Genomic DNA, 20,344 nt, shown 5'->3' with positions numbered 1-20,344 from the left:
CTTTCCTGTAATTTTGAACATCTTCACAGAAATGTGACTCTTTATTAGATGCCTTTTAGTCTGCCCTGTTCTCTCTTCTCGCAGATTCTGAAAAGCCATGGAGAAAGGAAACGTGAGCACAGGCAAGGATTTTATGCTCCGTGGATTCCCAGCTCAAAAGCAAATGAAAGGAGTCTTTTTATTTCTGTTTTTTATAGCCTACATCCTGACAGTAATGGAAAACATCCTCATCATCGCCCTGATCAGAGCAAACAGAAACCTCCACAAACCCATGTATTTGTTCTTGAGTAACCTTGCTTTCCTGGAGTTGTGCTACATCTCGGTCACAGTCCCCAATCTACTCGCCAACCTGGCCACTGAGAATAAACACATCTCCTTTGACAGCTGCATGACCCAGCTCTTTTTTTTCATTTCCCTAATGTGCACCGAGTGTGTGATCTTAGCTGCCATGGCGTTCGACCGCTACGTTGCCATCTGCCACCCTTTGCGCTACCCCACCATCATGAGCCACAGGCTTTGCGTGCAGCTGGCGGCGGGATCCTGGATGGCGGGCTTCCTCGTCACGGCCATCAAAGTTGTCTTTATTTCGCGCTTAGAGTTCTGTGGGTCAAACGTCATCAATCACTTCTTCTGCGACATCTCCCCCGTGCTGAACCTGGCCTGCACCGACATGTCTCTGGCCGAACTGGTGGATTTCATTCTCGCGCTCGTCATTTTGCTGATCCCACTACTTGTAACAGTCGTGTCTTATATTTGCATTATTTGGACTATTCTCAAAATCCCCACCACTACTGGCAGACGGAAGGCGTTCTCTACATGTGCCTCGCATCTCTCTGTTGTGAGCATATTTTACACTTCCACCCTTTTCATATATGCTCGGCCAAAAAAGATCAATTCTTTTGAAATAAATAAACTGATCTCCACATTGTATGCTGTCATAACTCCAATGGTGAACCCAGTGATCTACTGCCTGCGGAATAAAGAGATGAAGCTGATTTTACAAAACACGTTTAGGCGCAAAAACTCATCTTCTCAAAGGGCCTAACTTATACACAAGCTCATCATCTCAAAGGACCTAACTTATACACAAGCTCATCATCTCAAAGGACCTAACTTATACACAAGCTCATCATCTCAAAGGACCTAACTTATACACCAGGAGCAGCAAGATCTATGGGCCCGAAGTTTACAAATGTTTATAATGCCAGAGTAGTGACAGGACCCCCACATCATAGAAATCTTCGATTATTATCCCTTTTCTTTATTTTAAAAAAGGCAATGAATCACTCCCACAAAATAATCAGCCCATCGTTGTTGGATGCCGCAGTGAAAGTTGTGGGGCACATATTATGCAGCAGATTGGGGAGCCGCAAATAATACATTGGTAGATACTCAATTTGGTTTTAAAAAGGGGCAGGCACAGCCCACCAATGTTTTAATCCAAGTATTATCATAGGGAAGTACACAGTGGCCAAGACGGGGTCGCTATAACAATCCTTCATGGATTTGTGAGCAGCTTTTGACTACCTGTCGCATTCAAAGCTGTGGAAAATTATGGGGGATTTAGAGGCTGAGGCAGGAAGGTTGCCAAATCGCATGTGTATTTTGAAAGGGATGCTGAATGCTCGGCTAGCTTTAACATCAAAAGAGGGGTCAGACAGGGGTGTGTTTTAGCCCTCTTCCTGTTTTCCCTATGCACAGACCGGGTAGAACCAGTCCTAAATGTATCCGCCAGGGACACAGCAATTAAATGTACGCACCCCCCTCCCAATCCTCTCAATGCAGATGATGCTATACTAATTGCTGCAACCGGAAGGCGCTTACAGGGTGTAAGTGATGATTACACTGCCTTTATGACGGCCCTGGATCTGAAAGTAAATAGCTTCTGGACTTATTCTTTGGCCAACGGGACCAAACCCAGAGTAAAACCCACTATTGATGCGGAAGGACACAGATTGAATGAATCACCCACACTCTGGTATTTAGGTATACTCATTATCAGCACAAATTCCTGGTCCCTTATGATAAAAAATAGGTGTGCTGAAAGAGAAAAGATCCATTAATGGGATATTTTCATTTACAAAGAAGTTGGGCTTGAATGCAATAAGGGAACTCCTCACTATATATTCGAGCGTGGCAGAGGCCTCATATGCTGCGGCTATCTAGGGAATGGTCAAAATACATAACATCCACAGGGCTGAAGACTCATTGCTGAAGCGTATTTGAGCTCTCCCACCAAGCTGCTCAGATTGCATTACCCACACTGAGATCTGAACCCCGTTCATATCTGAGAGGATAAAGATGGCTCCGATATTGCTTTGGCACTCAATTTGGTCAAGAGAGGAAACAGGGTTGAATAAGGTAATCCTTAGGGATATCATGAATCTAGATCATGCTATGGAGATCCCATGGATGAGACACATAAAACCTACATGCGAGGAGAGTGGCCCAGTGGATCTCTTTAGCACACCAGATTCCTGTAGATCGATAGCCAAAGACAAGTTGAATTATTCTGCCCTGAACAAAGCCATGGGAGAGAGATGGGCAGGGGAAAGAGCAAAAACCATCTGTTCTGGCTTGCAGTATGAGGGCCCGCCAGGAGGGGTGACATCTTATTTGACTTTGCTACAGAATGACCAGCAAAGGTTTATTCTGACCCGATTCAGGGCAAACATGTTGTCACTGATGGTGGGGCTTCTGAGTAATTGTCACTCCCTTTCAGAGCTAGGATTGTGCATGTGTGTTAGACCTGGCATCTTTTGGCGTGGTTACCCCTGACTTTTTGCCTCTACCTCCCGTATTTTTGATGCTATGCTGGATTTCGTTTTTGCTGGTTTAGATGCTTTGGGCACTTTGCCACTGCTGTTCAGTGTCAAGGTGCAAGTGCTCCCTAGGTAAATTGTTATATTGATTGGTTATCCATGATTGGTATATTTGTTTCACCTGTTAGCCCCTAGTAAAGTGCACTGAGTGTGCCAGGGCTGGTGATTCAAATGTTACTAGTGGGCTGCAGCACTGATTGTGCCACCCACAGGAGTAGCTCTAAAATGATGTCTTAGGCCTGCTTGCAGTGCCTATGTGCAGTCCAGGACTGCCATGTCGACCTGGCCAGTGCAACCACTGACCAGGCCTTATCCTTCCCTTTCTGTACATGTAAGGCATCCCTATGGTGGCCCTAGGTACCCCCCTGGGCTGGGTGCAGTGTATCTGAGAGGTAGGGCATGTACTGAGGTGTGTAGCATGCCCTGGTAGTGAATTACAGCCATTTTCGTTTTTCACTGCTGAGAGGCTATCTTGCCCATAGGACAGAATGGGGGAGGCTGTTTACATGCCTATCTTCCCCTAAAGGCAAGATAGAAAATCCAAGTTTGGTATCTCTGTGTTCAGAATTTAATTATACATCTTTTTAGCAAGATGGGTTTTAAATTCACTGTGAGAGAATAGCACTTTTTAGAAAGTAGCTATTCTCCTGTTTAACCTTCCTGTGTGCCTGTGTGCTGGTTGGCTGACTGGTGTCATGTGATGGGCTAGGTGGCTCCAGGAGTCTGGATGAGTCAGCAGCAGGGTGAATAGGGAGATCTGCTTTAGATGGGTGGGAGGAGTAGCCCCTGGGTTTGTGTAGGGCTGCCTCTGCCAGCACAATGCTGGCTCCACCCCCTGCTGGCCAGGCTGAGGACTCTGCCTCTGCCAGCACAAAGAAGGCTCCACCTCCTGCTGAGCGTCTAACGACCCTGCCCCTCACTCTGAAAGCAACCAGGTGCTCCAGGGCAGAGCACACCCAGGAACCGGTTTGAGCAGGGGAATCCCCCCACTGAAACAGAGAGACAAAGACTTGGAGGGGTATAAGAAGAGGACCCCAGACACCTAAACTTTAGATCACTTTGGAACTAAGGAGGAACCTCTACCAAGGAGAAAGCTAAAAAGAACTGAAGAGGAGAAGACTGCCTGCTTGCTGTTTTGCTTTGCTGCCAAGGAGAGGGGAAGGACTTTGCTGTGTCCCCTTCTTTTGATTCTGATCTCCAAGGGCCTGAGAAGAGCTGGCTCCCTGTTAAGAAGTCCCAGGAACAAAAGGACTTCACCACCAGCTCCCCTGGAACTCTGCAGAGAGAGTTCTGACCTGCCTTGGAGTGCTTGCCCAGTCTTGGGGCCTCAGGAGGTCGTTTTGCTGTGTTTGGGAGCTGGGAAGCAGAAGCGTGAAAAAGAGTAACTGGTACCCAACGCATCATCCGATTGCGTGTCGCAAGAACAAGAGTGCGCGGAAAATTTCATCGCGGCGTCATCGCAGCACCCGGAGTCCCCGCATCGCCGAGTGCGTCGAGCATCGTTCCGATGCGTGAAGATTCCTGACACTGCGAGGGTCGTCGCAGAACCAGTTGAGAGCCGCACCGCTGCCGGTGCGTGAAAGTATCCAGTCGCTGCGTGTGTCGACGCAGTGTCCCGTCCCGTGACGCATCGAGGGTTGCGGCGTCAGAAGTCCACGCTGCGCCACGCAGCGTGCCGCATCGAAGATCGTCGCATCATACCTGTGCGTGAAGCTTCCCCCCAAGAAACCTACGCAACGAAAGCCAAAGTCATCGCATCCTCCCCCTACAGATCGGAGCCGGCGCATCCACCTCTGCTGCGTGAAGCAGGGCTGCTGCAAAGCCTCCCCAAGGTCTCAGGAGTATTGCATCACCTTTGCCATCTTCCTTGTTATAGCTTTTGGGAACCTTATCGCAACTACAGGTACTGTTGGGCACGAGAGTGTCGCATTTTGTGCATTGAGAGTCGCATTGTGCAGGACACTGATTTTGACATCCTGGATTACTTTCTGCAAACTCTTGAACTATCTTAAAGTAACCTTTTTAATTGTATGTTGGTTTTTCTGTAGTATTTGGTCTTGTGAAGTTTTTAGTAAAGATACCTTATTTTTCTAAAACTGGTGTGGAGTAAATCTGTGGTGTTTTCACTGTGTTAATGTGAGTGTTGGTACAAATACTTTACACATTGCCTTTGATAGCCTAGACTGCTCAGGCCAAGCTACCTAGAGGGTGAGCAGGGGTTATCTTAACAGTGTATCCCCCTTTCCCTGACTAGAAGCAAGGGTCCCTACTTGGACAGTGGTACATACTCTGACAACAGATAACTTTTGAATCCTCCTGAGGCACAGCCGGGAGTAGCAAGGAAAACTGAGCATAACTTTGTTTTAAAACTGTAAAATTTCACTTTGCTTTTAAAATCACTCATCTTCCCTGTCACATCACTGCAGTGTGCAGGCACCCTTTCCTGCTGAAAACGAGCACTGGTAAGGGCAAAATAGCCGTTTTCCCGCCAACTTGATTCCCCTCTCCCTGACTGAGACACGCCCACGTTTGAGGCCACGCCCCCCCTCCTCAAAGTTATAAAAGACGCGCTGACTACTAGCGCTTTAGATAACTTTTGAATCCTCCTGAGGCACAGCCGGGAGTAGCAAGGAAAACTGAGCATAACTTTGTTTTGAAACTGTAAAATTTCACTTTGCTGTTAAAATCACTCATATTCCCTGTCACATCACTGCAGTGTGCAGGCACCCTTTCCTGCTGAAAAACGAGCACTGGTAAGGGCAAAATCGCCGTTTTCCCGCCAACTTCATTCCCCTCTCCCTGACTGGGACACGCCCACCTTGAAGCAACGTCTCTCGCATTGCTCCCTCCCTACAAATATGTGCATGTTCCGGAAGCGCAGCGGACGAGCGCAGCGGGCGCGACGAATGCGCGCATAAGGCAAGCTCGTCTGTGCTCGTCCGTGCCGAGACCGGGCCAGGGGCCAGAACCTCTGATCAATCCCCGCGACAGGCCTCCCACATCTACTCCAAATCCACATTGATGGTCCTGCGCACGCCTAACACCGACTGCGCTCAATATAATCCACACCTATGGTCAGATACCACAAAATTTACATGTCCCCAGTGGCGTAACGAAACTTGAGGGGGCCCCCCTGCAAAGCACAATGAGGAGGCCCCCCTAGCGGCCTGGCCCACCACCTACCACTTTGCCCCACCGACAAAAATAAGCAGTCACCTAAACAAACACAAAGTAGAGACTACACAAACCAATGAAAGCAGAATTTACATTAGAGACGAAAGGAAACAAATATAGGAACCGACAAAGTCGCATAAAAAACAGAAACCAAATAAAAGCATTAAAGTAACAGCTATGGTTAAAAAAAGAAGCAAGCCGGGGCTGAGCACCACTGAGCCCAGGGACGGTTTTAGCACTGGTGGCGCCCAGTGCGACAATGTTTTTTGGTGTCCCCCCTCCAATGACTACCTCCTCCACGGATTCCCTCCCTACCACCCTTTAACAGTCTCCATAACCACTCTCTCTCAGATGCATTTAATACATTTTATTGCATCACTCATAAAAGTGAAGGGTGTCAGAGAACTGAACATAACACACACGTTACACAGAGACTATCAATCATAGGTCTGTAAAACAGTGTATAGGACATGTTATATAAGACAAAGGACAAGAAGGGGTGGATTCACATGTCATCCATACAGGTAGGCAGTATAGTTGAAGAGTACTTGGTCTGGAGAAGCACAAACTCTGAATTCAAAATGTAACACAATGGATTGGGGCTCTCTTTAATAACAATAACTGATTTGTACCCAAGTGAACCCTTTTCACAACATTAAAATAATTAAAGTCTGGGGAAAAAACCCATACGCTCTAATCTATACCTTGAAGTCTGCCAGCAATTCTCTGATGACTGTTAATAGCTCACTGTAAACTGCAACTAACAAAAGAAAGTCTCTGACAAAAGCCGTAACCCACTGACCTGTTTACATTACATTCACTTTGTGATCTGCATGGTACATGTTCTGTGCAGAAGGCATATTAACCCTCTGTGCTAACCAGGTATCAAAACCTACTCGAGTCAAAACTTCTATTAGACAAAACTCCGATCTCGCCTGGAAGAACATTAATCACTGGAGTTTTCTTGACATTTTAGCTGCTGCCTGAACATTGCTAGAGGCCAGGAATGCACTAGCAAACACCAAACAGGCGCCGCAGTGTGAGTCAGCACCCGGTGTGGTGGCACCGGTTGCACCGCCCTTGAGCCGGCCCTGACTGAGCCTTTGCACCAGAGCCCACTGCTGTTTGTTTTCTTTCACCAGGAGAGAGGGGTTGGAGGGGAGGGGTCGAGGGACATCTCTAAAACCGAACAAAAGCTGCTTTGAGGAGTGTTAAGGGTTAATTAGTGATTAAAATCACATTATCAGTTGTGTATTGCGATTGATATCGCGGTGGGGGACTTAAACTTCCCCCCCCCCCCCCCAGGGGTGTATTTTGTGGGGTGTCCTGGACAAATACAATCATAATAATAATAAAAAAGCAAAATATGGTACAATAGCCATTAGACTCTTAGTTAAAAGGAGGGGCTGGGATGTTGAGGGCTGTTGGTTAAATTGACAGGGTCAGTGATCTCCTGGACCGAGTTTGTGGTTTTTTTCTCCTCTTCATTTCACAATTTAGTGGGTTTCATACAGCTAATATTGCCCCCCCTCCCAATAAAAAAAACAACAACACACTGCTCCACACCCCACGATTCACAGATACATTAGTCTCCCAATATTTGTTTTAACCGGAGTGAGGCAAACGTGTCACAAAGTAGAGATCAGACAAAGTTTTGAAAACAAGACAGATGTGAGTCCACACTATGGGCAATTGGAAAAAGCTAAGAGAAAGAAAACACAGGGGGCACCGCTGCAAGTGCAGGTTGCCCCAAGCTTCCAGATGAAGTGTGCTGCGAAGTACTGACTGGTAGGGCATCTTGTGCTACAAGTAGTGTAAGTGCCTGGCTGGAGCAGCGCCCTTGTGCCCATCTTGCAAGCACAGTCAAGTACTCATGCTGCAGGTTGGTGTGAGCGCTCCTCTTGCAAGAACCCTGACACTTAACGAAACAGGAGAGTTTGCTGTGAGTGCTGGAGGCAGGCATTCTCTGGGATTTTGGGGCACTGCTTGGTCATTTTAGGGCACACACCCCTCACTGTGCAAGACACAGAGGAAGTGCAGCTCCTGAAAGTGACTGACCCAGGAGACTTTTGCTGCAAAATCGCTGATAATGCAGTTTGCCTTTGTGGTAAATTGTGGAACTGTAAGCCCCTGTGGTCCTTGTAGTGTAGTCTGCCTTAATTGCTGCATATGCACCCCGCGACGGCTACTACTTTATCCTCTCCACCCTTTGGTGGCACCAAAGCGCCCAGACATCATAATTGCCCTCACTGCGTTTCATCGAAGTGCCTACTGCAGTAAGTGACATTGTAAACGTTGTGTCAGTGCATCCGCCCGCACATGTACCAGGATTAGATTCCAGTAAATGCTGACACCGTAAACACCCGTGACCCTCGGCACCAGAGCATGAGTCCTCCAGGGGAGCGAGATGTGCCGACTGTAATAAGTGACCCGGTATTATGGCTGCCCCAAGTGCCATGAGACAAAGGAGCTGCAGAATGCATAAAGTGCCACGAGTGCAAGGTGCTGTAAGTGCCCCGATGCTGTCCCCAGGTGTGTAAGGTGGGTGTTGCTTACGTGCTCCGATCCTGTATTCATCCCAGAGGGCCTGCAGGCTACAAGATGATGTAAATGCCCTAGGAGCAGGGCGAGTTAAGCACCCAACACAAGGTTCTGCTACTGCTCTGATACGATATTTGCCCTGGGGCCATCAAATGACGGGGCTTTATGTTAACGTAAATGTCCCTGGTGCAGAGCGAAGCAAGTGCTCAGTAGTACAGGATCTTCAAGTACTCCAGTACTATATTTAACCCCCACCAAGGTGAGGTGGGGTCAGTGCATATCTTCAAGGGGCTTCAGTTGGACGTACATGGCTCTTAATTCCTTACCTAAGGTAAAGAACTAGAAGAGTTTTTGGGAAAAGGTGGAAAAAAAGGGACAGCATCTTGTTAGTTTCCACTGGTATGTAAATGAATGTAGATCAATGTGGACAATTTCCGCAACATTGGAGCCTCACTGTTCCTCATGTATTCAATATCGCTACTGGCTACTTGGATTCTGAATGCCAGAACTGAACATACGTGAAAAGCATCCGTGTGTCTGCCTCGGGCCTCGTTTACAGTTGTGAAGTCTTGAACACTTGAGATCACTGTTCTCCTTCCTGGGAACAGAGAAAGGCGACGCGGTCGGTGGATATGGCGCGTCTCTGATTGCAAAATGTGCGTAATAATTTAAAACTAACTATGGCTCACTGTCCACCAAGTATTGTTGAAAATACAAAAATAGAACACTTGCAAAAATAATGGAGTGACTTTGTGAGTGCCGACACATATCCACCATGATGCCCTCCCTGATTCCAAATGATCTCATCAGATTACCACCCCGAAACCCACTGAGCCTCCGTCCTCGCCACCACCCATGGACCAATCCCGCCTAGGCTCGGATGCAGACTCGCCTGACCTGAGGGCTGGGCCTGGCCTGCAGCTTCAGAGCTACAGTAGGCCCAAGCGGGCTGGACAAGCAGCAGAGAAGGCACTGGCAGGGCAAGGCTAGCCAGACATGGCCCAGGGCTAGTAATAATTTAAACTATGAGCGGTGACGGACATCCACGGTCCTTCTCAGTCTCTGGGCTAGCGTAGCGTGGCTGGGTCCTGGGATCAGTTGTTGTGTAAACTGCTGCACCAGTTGGTTACTAGCTACGTGAAGGTCTATATTAGTTATTGATTAGTTAACTGAGTATTTGTATGGGAGAGTGAATGTGTGTGTGGTTCGTTGGGGGGGTGTGACTGCCCAAAGATGTGTGAATAGTTGATTCAGTAGGTATATGAGGTTAAGACTGCATGTTATAACAGTTGTTTGGGTGAGTGAATATCTTTATGGGTGTGGTGATGAGCAAATATATCTCTCAATGGTACATATCCAACAAACTAGAAAAATAAAAGGTAGTGTATGTGACAGTTGTATATAAATAAGTATACATAAGACTCAGTGATTGTATGAGTGACTGTATGGATAACTGTGTACTTGTAATAGTGATTTTATAACACACTAAGTATGAGTTACTATCTATATGAATAAATGAAGTGGTGTTTGTATAAGTGTGTAGCTGACTAAATGTAAGTATGATCCATTGTTTGGATAAGTGAGTAGGATGACTGCATAAGTGAATAGGATGTGTGCTGTTGTGTAATGTCGATATAGGTGTATAAGTATATTTGATAGTGTTCTATTGATCATTGACAGCATGTATGAGTGAATCTATAGGTAAGTGATTAGATGTGTGTGTAGATCTAGGAATCACTGAGTGGGTTTTTAGAAACGTGTATTGGTGTGTCAATGGATTCAAATATGGTACTCTGTATTTTAGTGAGTGATGAAAGGTTATACTAGTGTATGATTAGGTGTATCTGATTGTCACGTGGATGATGTCATCAGTGATGTCATTTGAGATGTCATCAGTGATGTCATCAGTGATGTCACTGACCATGTCATGAATGATGTAATATGTGACATCATCAGCAGTGGATTGCGGGCGCACGAGTTATAGTTAGCAGAACTAACTATAACGGAGGAATTTCAATGGTTTTGTATGAGTGAAATGTCCAGCTAACTATAACACCCCTAAAACCTATGGTTTTTTCAGTGAATTTCTAAGGTTTTTTAAATGCTAATTCCTAACTATAACGTGCCTGAAACCTATTTTTTTTCAGTTAATTTCTAAGGTGTTTTAAATGCTAGTTTCTAACTACGCCTACAGAGGTAGGACATGTGAAGAAAGAAGAAAAAGAAATGCAGAAAGAAGCAAAAGAAGTCCACAAAGACGAAGAAAAGTGCAGGAAGAAGGAAGACGCGCAGAAAGAACAAACATAGGAGCAGAAAGAGGCCTTGTTGCAAAATCATCCAGTACCCTCAACTTTTTCAGATGGGTACAGGTGGTAACTGACTCTGACTAACCAGTCCCAGAGCCAGTGCTAGGCTAAAAGACACTTAGAATACAGTTAAAACACCTACATACACTAGGGAGCACTATGCGTTGGGGTACCCCTGTGATTAGAATGGCCTCCTCTGTAAGCCCCTAGTACATAATAGGGCAGGGGGATTAAAACTACCTCTTAAAACGCGCCACAGGGCGTGTTTGCACACTGGTGAAAGGAGGGGGGCTGAGCTGACGTGTGCAAACACGCCCTGTGGCCGTTTTAATTTGGGGGACGAAGTCCCCTTGAATCCTGAGTGTCCCTTGGGTCCAACTAGCTCACCAGGTATCTCCAGTTAGTGCCACAGAGCTACGTTGCAGAGAGGTGTAAAAAGTGGCACGGCCTGACCCACCTCTCTGCAACGCAGCGCAGTGTCGCTTACTGGAGGTACCTGATGTGCTAGTTGGCCCCCAGGGACCCTCAGGATTGAAGAGGAATTAATTCCTCAATTTAAAACGCGCCACAGGGCGTGTTTGCACACGTCACCTCAGGCCCCGCCCCCTCCCTGCATCACTGTACAAACACGCCCCGTGGCGCGTTTTAAGCTGGGGGATTAACTCCCCTTGAATCCTGAGGGTCCCTGGGGTGAAACTAACCCACCAGCTACCTCCATTAAGCGCCACAGAGCTGTGTTGCAGAGAGGTGTAAAAAGGGGCGTGGCCTCAGAACACCTCTCTGCAACTCAGCCCCCTGGCGCATACTGGAGGTTCCTGGTGGGCTAGTTGGCCCCCAGTATTCAAGGGAAATTCGTTCCCCATCAACTATTCACACATCTTTCGACAGTCACACACCCCCACCGAACCACACACACATTCACTCTCCCATACAAATACTCAGTTAACTAATCAACAACTAATATAGACTTTCACATAGCTAGTAACCAACTGGTACAGCAGTTTACACAACAACTGACAAAGTGATACAGATATTCACACAGTTTAGTCACTATCCAATATATTTAGTGAGACACTATAAAATAGTCAGGTAAACAGTCAATCACACTGCTACTAAATCCTCCATCCAGATATTTATATTTATATATCCACTCATTCTTCAATGCAGATTGCTATATATATCATACATATTTAACGAACAAACCAAACCACATTCACTGGATGATGTCATCAGTGATGTCATTTGGGATGTCATCAGTGATGTCACTGACCATGTCATGAATGATGTAATATGTGACATCATCAGCAGTGGATTGCGGGCGCACGAGTTATAGTGAGTACAACTAACTATACCGGAGGAATTTCAATGGTTTTGTACGAGTGAAATGTCCAGCTAACTATAACAGCCCTGAAACCTATGTTTTTTTCAGTGAATTTCTAAGGTTTTTTAAATGCTAATTCCTAACTATAACATGTCTGAAACCTATGGTTTTTTCAGTGAATTTGGAAGGTTTTTAAATGAGAATTTTTAAAAGTAATATTAGTTATATGTATTTTTTTATGCTGAGTTTTTTAACTGTTTATTTTTACATATTTTATTTTTTAAATTACATTATATAGTTTTAATATAAATGGAAATAAAAATGTTTTTTAAAATATTGAAACTCAAATATTGTTTTTTTTGTTGAATGTATAAGTGCAGAACTATAAGTGTGTTGGTTAGTTAGGATACTGCATGCATAGTGGGTAGGGTTTGAGGCAGTCCATGTACTAATGCCTGGCTCGCTGCATGAGTACTTGGATACTGACTGAATGATTAGAGTACTGCAAGGAGAGTGCCTGGGTTAATTTAGAAGTGTTAGAATTACTTTTCAGAATCAGTACTGGGCTGAAAGATGCAGCACTGAGGTCTCACCTAACAACAGGTGAGTAAATCGGAATTTGTAGTGTGGCTGATTTTAGATGAATATTTTAAAGTTCCAAAACTGCACACTTGAAAAAATTTCAAAGTTAAACCAGTCAATGTTAGCCTATGGAAGGAAATTTAAGTTACTGGTAAGTATGGTTAGAATTACTTTTCAGGATCAGTACTGGGCTCAAAGATGCAGCGCTGAGGTCTCTCCATGTTCACGGGAGTACTATTAAACAGGAACAGGGTTGGGAGCACACCGCTTCAAATCCCAGCAAAGTTCATCTCTGGCATTGTAGTAAATGCAGTTTCAGTTACTTGCTTGCTCCAAGACTGTTCGAGTGTTTCGCCACAGTTGGCGCAGATAGTGCTGATCTTTAGACACATGGTTCTGGTTCTTTAACCGTCATCAGTAGAGATTACAGTCTTTCAAATGTGGAGTTTGCTGCGTAGGCTGCCAACATCTTTCTCAGGTCAGGTACCTCTCACAGGCATGCGGGTGCTTCATTCGCCAGCTCGTCAGCTCAATGACTCACGGGAGAACTATTAAACAGGAACAGGGGTGGGAGCACACCGCTTCACCTCCCAGCAAGGTCCACCCCTGGCATTGTGGTAAATGTAGTTTTGGTTACTTGCTTGCTTCAAGAGTGTTTGAGTGTTTCGCCACAGTTGGCGCCTATAGTGCTGATCTCCAGACACGTGGTTCTGGTTCTTTAACCATCATCAGTAGAGATTACAGTCTTTCAAATGTGGAGTTTGCTAAGTAGGCTGCCAACATCTTTCTCAGGTCAGGTACCTCTCACAGGCATGCGGGTGCTTCATCCACAAGCTCGTCAGCTCAATGACTCACGGAAGTACTATTAAACAGGAACGGGGGTGGGAGGCAATGATATCCTATGGAAGGAAATTCAAGTTACTGGTAAGTGCGGTTAGAATTACTTTTCAAGATCAGTACTGGGCTCAAAGATGCAGCACTGAGGTCTGTCCTGATGACATGTGAGTAAATTGGAATTCGTAGTTCGGCTGATTTTAGAGGAATATTTGTAAGTTCCAAAACTCCACACTTAGAAGAATTTCCAAGTGAAACCAGTCAATGTTAGCCTATGGAAGGAAATTCAAGTTACTGGTAAGTACGGTTAGAATTACTTTTCAGGATCAGTACTGGGCTTAAACATTCAGCCCTGAGGTCTCTCCTGATAACAGGTGAATAAATCGGAATTCGTAGTTCGGCTGATTTTAGAGGAATTTTTGTACGTTCCAAAAATCGACTGATACTTTTCTGCTGAAAACCACACAATGGATTCCTATGGAAGGAAATACAAGTTACTGGTAAGTACGCTTAGAATTACTTTTCAGGGTCAGTGCTGGGCTAAAAGATGCAGCACTGGGTTCTCTCTTGATAACAGGTGAGTAAATCGGAATTCGTAGTTCGGCTGATTTTAGAGGAATATTTGAAAGTTACAAGACTCCACACTTAGAAACTTTTCTGCTGAAAACCACAAAATGGATTCCTATGGAAGGAACTGTTACGCTTAGAATTATTTTTCAGGATCCGTGCTGGGCTAAGAGATGCAGCACTGGGTTCTCTCCTGATAACAGGTGAGTAAATCGGAATTCGTAGTTCGGCTGATTTTAGAGGAATATTTGTAAGTTCCAAAACTCCACACTTAGAAGCTTTTCTGCTGAAAACCACACAATGGATTCCTATGGAAGGAAATACAAGTTACTGGTAAGTACGCTTAGAATTACTTTTCAGGGTCCGTGCTGGGCTAAAAGATGCAGCACTGGGTTCTCTCCTGATACCAGGCGAGTAAATCGGAATTCGTAGTTCGGCTGATTTTAGAGGAATATTTGTAAGTTCCAAAACTCCACACTTAGAAGAATTTCCAAGTGAAACCAGTCAATGTTAGCCTATGGAAGGAAATTCAAGTTACTGTTAAGTACGGTTAGAATTACTTTTCAGGATCAGTACTGGCCTTAAAGATTCAGCACTGAGGTCTCTCCTGATAACAGGTGAGTAAATCGGAATTCGTAGTTCGGCTGATTTTACTTCGGTCCAGTATGTATAGAGACACTTTCCTACACCATCCCCTCCCTTCACCTCTGTGCAAACACGCCCTGTGGCGCATTTTAAGGTGGGGAAATAATTCCCCTTCAATCTTGAGGATCCGTAGAGTCCAACTAGCCCACTAGGTACATCCAGTAAGCGCCACAGAGCTTCGTAGCAGAGAGATGTAAAAAGGCGCACGGCCTGCACCACCTCTCTGCAATGCAGCGCAGTGGCACTTCCTGGAAGCAACTGGTGGGCTACTTAGCCCCCAGGGTCCCTCAGGATAGAAGAGGTATTTTTTCCCCAACTTAAAACGCACCACAGGGCGTGTTTGCACACGTCACCTCAAGCCCCGTCCCCTCCCTTCACCAGTGTGTAAACGCGCCCCATGGCGTATTTTAAGTTGGGAGATTAAGTCCCCTTGAATCCTGAGGGTCCCTAGGGTCAAACTAGCCCACTGGGTACCTCCAGTAAGCGCCACAGATCTGCGTTACATAGAGGTGTAAAAAGGGGCGTGACCTCTTAACACCTCTCTGCAACGCAGCTCTCTGGCGCATACTGGAGGTACCTGGTGGGCTAGTTGGCCCCCAGGGACCCTCAAGATTGAAGGGGAATTAATTCCTCAACTTAAAACGTGCCACAGGGCGCGTTTGCACAACGGTGAAGGAAGGGGGCGGGCCTGAGGTGACATGTCTGCAAACACGCCCTGTGGCATGTTTTAAATTGGGGAATTAATTCCTCTTCAATCCTGAGGTCCCCTGGGGGCCAACTAGCCAACCAGTTACCTCCAGTATGCGCCAGGGAGCGGCATTGCAGAGAGGTGTTCAGAGGCCACGCCCCTTTTTACAACACTCTGCAACGCAGCTCCGTGGCACTTACTGGAGGTACCTGGTGGGCTAGTTGGCCCCCAGGGGACCTCAGGATTGAAGAGGAATTAATTCCCCAACATAAAACGCACCGGCCACGCCATTTACCTTCACCACTGTGCAAACGCGCCCAGTGATGCGTTTTAAGTTGGGGAATTAAGTCCCTTTGAATCCTGAGGGCCCCTGGGGTCCAACTAGCCCACCAGGTACCTCCATTAAGCGCCACAGAGCTGCGTTGCAGAGAGGTGTAAAAAGGGACATGGCCTCAGAACATCTCTCTGCAACGCAGCCCCCTGGCGCATACTGGAGGTTCCTGGTGGGCTAGTTGGCCCCCAGGGACCCCCAGTATTGAAGGGGAATTCGTTCCCCCTCTGCAAACGCGCCAGGGGGCGCGTTTGCAGAGTGATGAAAGGAGGGGGCGTGGCCTCCTCCCCGATCTGTTTAAAAAAAAAAAATCTGTTTAAGAAGGGGGGCTGTGTAGCCCTCCTTCTTTTTCTTATTTTTTGGCCCTGGGGACCCCATCCCCCAGGGCCTGCCCCCTAATTTTTATTTTTTATTTTAAAACTGTGGAGGGGGGCCGCGTGGCCCCCCTCCCGAGGCCTTAATCTGCCCCGGCGACCCCATACCCCGGGGCCTGGGCCTTTTTTTAAAATAATCTTTATTTGGAGGGGGGCTGCGTTGCCCCCCTCCTATGGCTACTTAGGGCCCCAGGGACCCCATCCCCCAGGGCCAGCCCTTTTTTAAATTAAAAAAAATAAAAAACATTTTGGGGAGGGGGGCCGTGTGGCCCCCCTCCCAGGCCACTAATAGCCCCGGGGACCCCATCCCCCGGGGCCTGGCCTCTCGTTGGGGACCGTGGGGGGGTGCCAATCCCCCCAAGGTCCCAGCCGGCTCCCACTTCCTGCAATGTGCTTTGCTTCATTGAAGCGAGAGCAGGTTTCCCTGCTCTCGCTTCAATGAAGCAAAGCAGTTTGCAAAGCAGTTTGCAATGCCCGGGCTTGCCATTGTAAACCGCAGTGTCCCGGGGGTGGGCACTCCAGGAGCCGGCCCTGGGCGGTGGCGGTCCCCAGGGCCATCATTGGCTCCAGAAGGGGGGCCGCGCGGCCCATCTCCCACTTCATTTAAAGCCCCGGGGGGTGGTGGACCCCGGGGGTGGTGGACCCCGGGGCCCGTAACGGACCCCCAATTTTAAATATTTAGTGCCCCGGGGAGGTGGCGGTCCCCGGGGCGTGTGGGGAAGCTTGAGCCCCCCCACACAGTTATTTTATTTATTAAACAAGCCCCGGGGGGTGGCGGTCCCCAGGGCTGCGGGGGGGCCATGAGCTCCCCGCAAATATGTAAATAAAGCCCGGGGCTGACGGTCCCCAGGGCTTGTGGGGGCTTTGAGCCCCCCCACCCATTTTTGGCAATGCCCTGGGGGGTGGTGGTCCTCGGGGCTGAGGGAGGCTGAGAGCCCCCCCCACATATTTCACTAAAGCCCCGGGGGTGGCGGTCCCCGGGACTGGGGGTCCCCTCTGGCCCCCCAAACTATAAAATATTGCCTCCGGGACTTGGCCACCTCCGGGGGCTAACTGTAAACGAAGAGCGGGAGCCCGTGCTTTGTTTTTTTTTTCCGGAGCGGGATGCGCGGATCCTAAGCGCATCCCGCGAATTAAAAAAAATATATTTTTTTTTTGGGCCTTGGGGGTCCTTGTGGGACCCCCTGAGCAGGCCTAGGGGGTCAGGGTGTTTCTACCCTGCCCCCTTTTTGCGTTTTTTGTGTGTTTTTTGTGTGCTTTACCGAGGCACAAGATGGCGGCCAACACTTCCTGATTCAGAGTGTTGGCAGCCAATTAGCATAAAGCTCGTGCTCGGGAGGATCAGCGGCCCTAGATATATCTATCTTTTTACTTTTGAATATCTCAGGAACTACTGAACGGATTTACACCATTTAAGCAAAAGGCACGAGTCTTAACTGAGGACTACCTCTTTGCCAAATTTGGTGTAATTCCGTTCAGCAGTTCGGGCTGTAGCTGCGTTAACAGGTCCTATGGGAAATTGCATGGGGAAAACATGTTTTAGGACCCCCCTTTTTTCTCTGCCCCTGCTTGATGAATCACCACAAAACTTTCAGGATACGAGCGTACCGGAGCTGGCCAAAAGTTTGGAAAATTTCGCGAAGATTTGTCAACCGGCGCCAAAGTTATTCCCAATAGAATGTTGCGGATTTCCTATGGAAAATAGGTCCTAACTATAACTATCTACTGGCGACCGGCAGTAGATAATATATATATATATATATATATATATATATATATATATATTACACACAGCTCTCTGCAGTAGGTATACTGACCTCCTGATGTAACTTGTTACCTGCAGGTTACACACAGCTCTCTGCAGTAGGTATACTGACCTCCTGATGTAACGTGTTACCTGCAGGTTACACACAGCTCTCTGCAGTAGGTATACTGACTACCTGATGTAACTTGTTACCTGCAGGTTACACACAGCTCTCTGCAGTAGGTATATTGACCTCCTGATGTAACGTGTTACCTGCAGGTTACACACAGCTCTCTGCAGTAGGTATACTGACCTCCTGATGTAACGTGTTACCTGCAGGTTACACACAGCTCTCTGCAGTAGGTATACTAACCTCCTGATGTAACTTGTTACCTGCAGGTTACATTACTCCACGTCTCAAGTCCTGAAAAACAAAATTGTGGTGGGACTCACCAAGTCAGCCAGAATGGGTGTGACATCACTGTGTGAATCACAGGAAGTGCACATCACAGCACGTGACATCACATCTCATGACATCACAGCATGTGACATTTCATGTGGCATCACAGGAAGTGGCATCGCAACCCAGGACCTCACAGGAAGTGATATCAGATCTTAAGACCTCACATATGTTCAGCAGGTCTATCACGAGTATATCTGAGCGCTTTACAATATTTAACAAATTAGATTTTGCATCGGATTGTGCCAAAATATTGACACAACCCTGACGCAAAATCTGGCCCTCAATTTATACATTTGTTTTTTTTAACCCTGCCATAAAGACATTGTCAACAAGGAGAAAAGTGGCAGTAATTCTGTTCTTAATTGGTCGCAATGTCTGTATTTTAAAATATCTTATTGAGTTAGTCAGTCAGTCTCAATAAGATATTTTAAAATACAGACATTGCGACCAATTAAGAACAGAATTACTGCCACTTTTCTCCTTGTTGACAATGTCTTTATGGCAGGGTTAAAAAAAAAAAAATTATTGAGTTAGTCAGTCAGTTGGGGCCGGCGCGATGGAGATCCACGCCTCCACGCGCACCTGAGGATTCCCGGCTCCTGGCTCCTCCCTTTCTCCTCGAGGCAGTGCAGGTTTCGGCGGCGGCGGTTGATGGCGTGAAGCGGTTGGCGTTTGGTGTTTGGTGTCGGAGATACGATGGCGGGGAGCAGTACACCGTTATTAGCTTGACAGAAAGCTAGTTTTCATCATTCTGTTCCGGGCGGAAAACAGTTCGGCCCATTCAACTTGAGAGGTGCTGCTTCTCATACATTGCTGTACCTTGGGCGTTTTCAGCATTTCTGCATTGCAACGTTTTCAGCATTATTTCAGCCCAGTGCCTGTGTCTCGTATTGACGCTTATGCCTGACGGTCTATGGATGCGGCAGTCGCGGTGCGAGTAAGCTGAGCTGCTTGCAGCAGGGGAGCACCGGAAAAAACATTAAATTCTTTTTTCAGCTTTCTCTTTTCAGTATTTGCTTATCGTAGCATTACTCGGTGACAACGATCAAAGCCTCTATCTGCTTTACTACACGCTGAATGCTGGACGCTCAGGGACTTTTGGGATGGGGAAGTTATTGAATACACGCAAGGCGAAGGCTTCACGTATCCAGGCTAAAGAGGCGCGGAACGCCGCCAAATTATTAAATAAGGGGTGCCTCGGTGATGGCAAGGCAAAGGAGAGAAGTAATAGTGCGGGAAGTTCAGAAGAGCTCGAGGAATCTATCTGTGAGACTCCATCTCCAGTCTTGAAAGCCTCTCACTGCACAGAAATCGCAGGCTCCTCGCACATCAAGGATGGGTCATCTACGCAGGCGAGCCCAGTGGAGGGGCTTAAAGGTACTAAATCATTTCCTCTCTTTGAAAAGAAAAATGTCGCGCCCACCCAAGCTTCTCCTGCTCTTTCTCCTTCAATTATTCACCCTCCTAATTCTTTGCCTAAATCTAACATAGGGGCACCCCCTACATCATCTATGCCTTCTAAGCCTTTGTCTAGAGATAATCCCTTAGTACATTCCCCAACAACTACGGCGGATGCATTGACTTTGGGAGGGAAGGATACAGGGACTCTATCTATTGACAAGTCTTTAATTCCCCCCGCTAAATTTGTCTCTAATGTCTCCAATGTTGACCACTTCAGTCCTTTGCTTGATTTAGATACTGAGACTGTGTGGGGAGATTAAGATGTCAGTCAAGGATATGTTAAATTTAATCCTCGATGAGGTTAGAGAGCTGAAGAGGTTTCAGAAATCTGAGCTTGCTTTAATCCATCAACGTCTGGACAAAATGGAGGATCTCTTTTCCACATTCCCTGCTCGATTGAAAGAAGCTGAAACCCGCATTTCTAGTTTGGAGGATCAAATGATCAAGGTTAAAGAGGACACAAATCAGCTCTCCCTCACTTCACGTGCACT

At 46.9% G+C, this 20,344-nt stretch overlaps 1 protein-coding gene across 1 annotated transcript; it reads left to right on the top strand.

The window, feature by feature from the left end:
- Positions 1 to 97: 97 nt before the first annotated feature.
- LOC146869290 (olfactory receptor 6B1-like) lies at positions 98 to 20,113 on the top strand. The gene is made up of 3 exons (XM_085633160.1): positions 98 to 1,008; positions 6,973 to 7,033; positions 19,403 to 20,113. Exons 1-3 carry the CDS (start codon positions 98 to 100, stop codon positions 20,111 to 20,113), a joined length of 1,683 nt encoding a protein of 560 aa, XP_085489286.1.
- Positions 20,114 to 20,344: the final 231 nt, after the last annotated feature.

Source organism: Triturus cristatus, chromosome 1_1, assembly GCF_964204655.1.
Source record: "Triturus cristatus chromosome 1_1, aTriCri1.1, whole genome shotgun sequence".
Taxonomy (NCBI): domain Eukaryota; kingdom Metazoa; phylum Chordata; class Amphibia; order Caudata; family Salamandridae; genus Triturus; species Triturus cristatus.
Note: the sequence above shows the minus strand (reverse complement) of the source record. Positions and strands in the feature narration are given on the sequence as shown.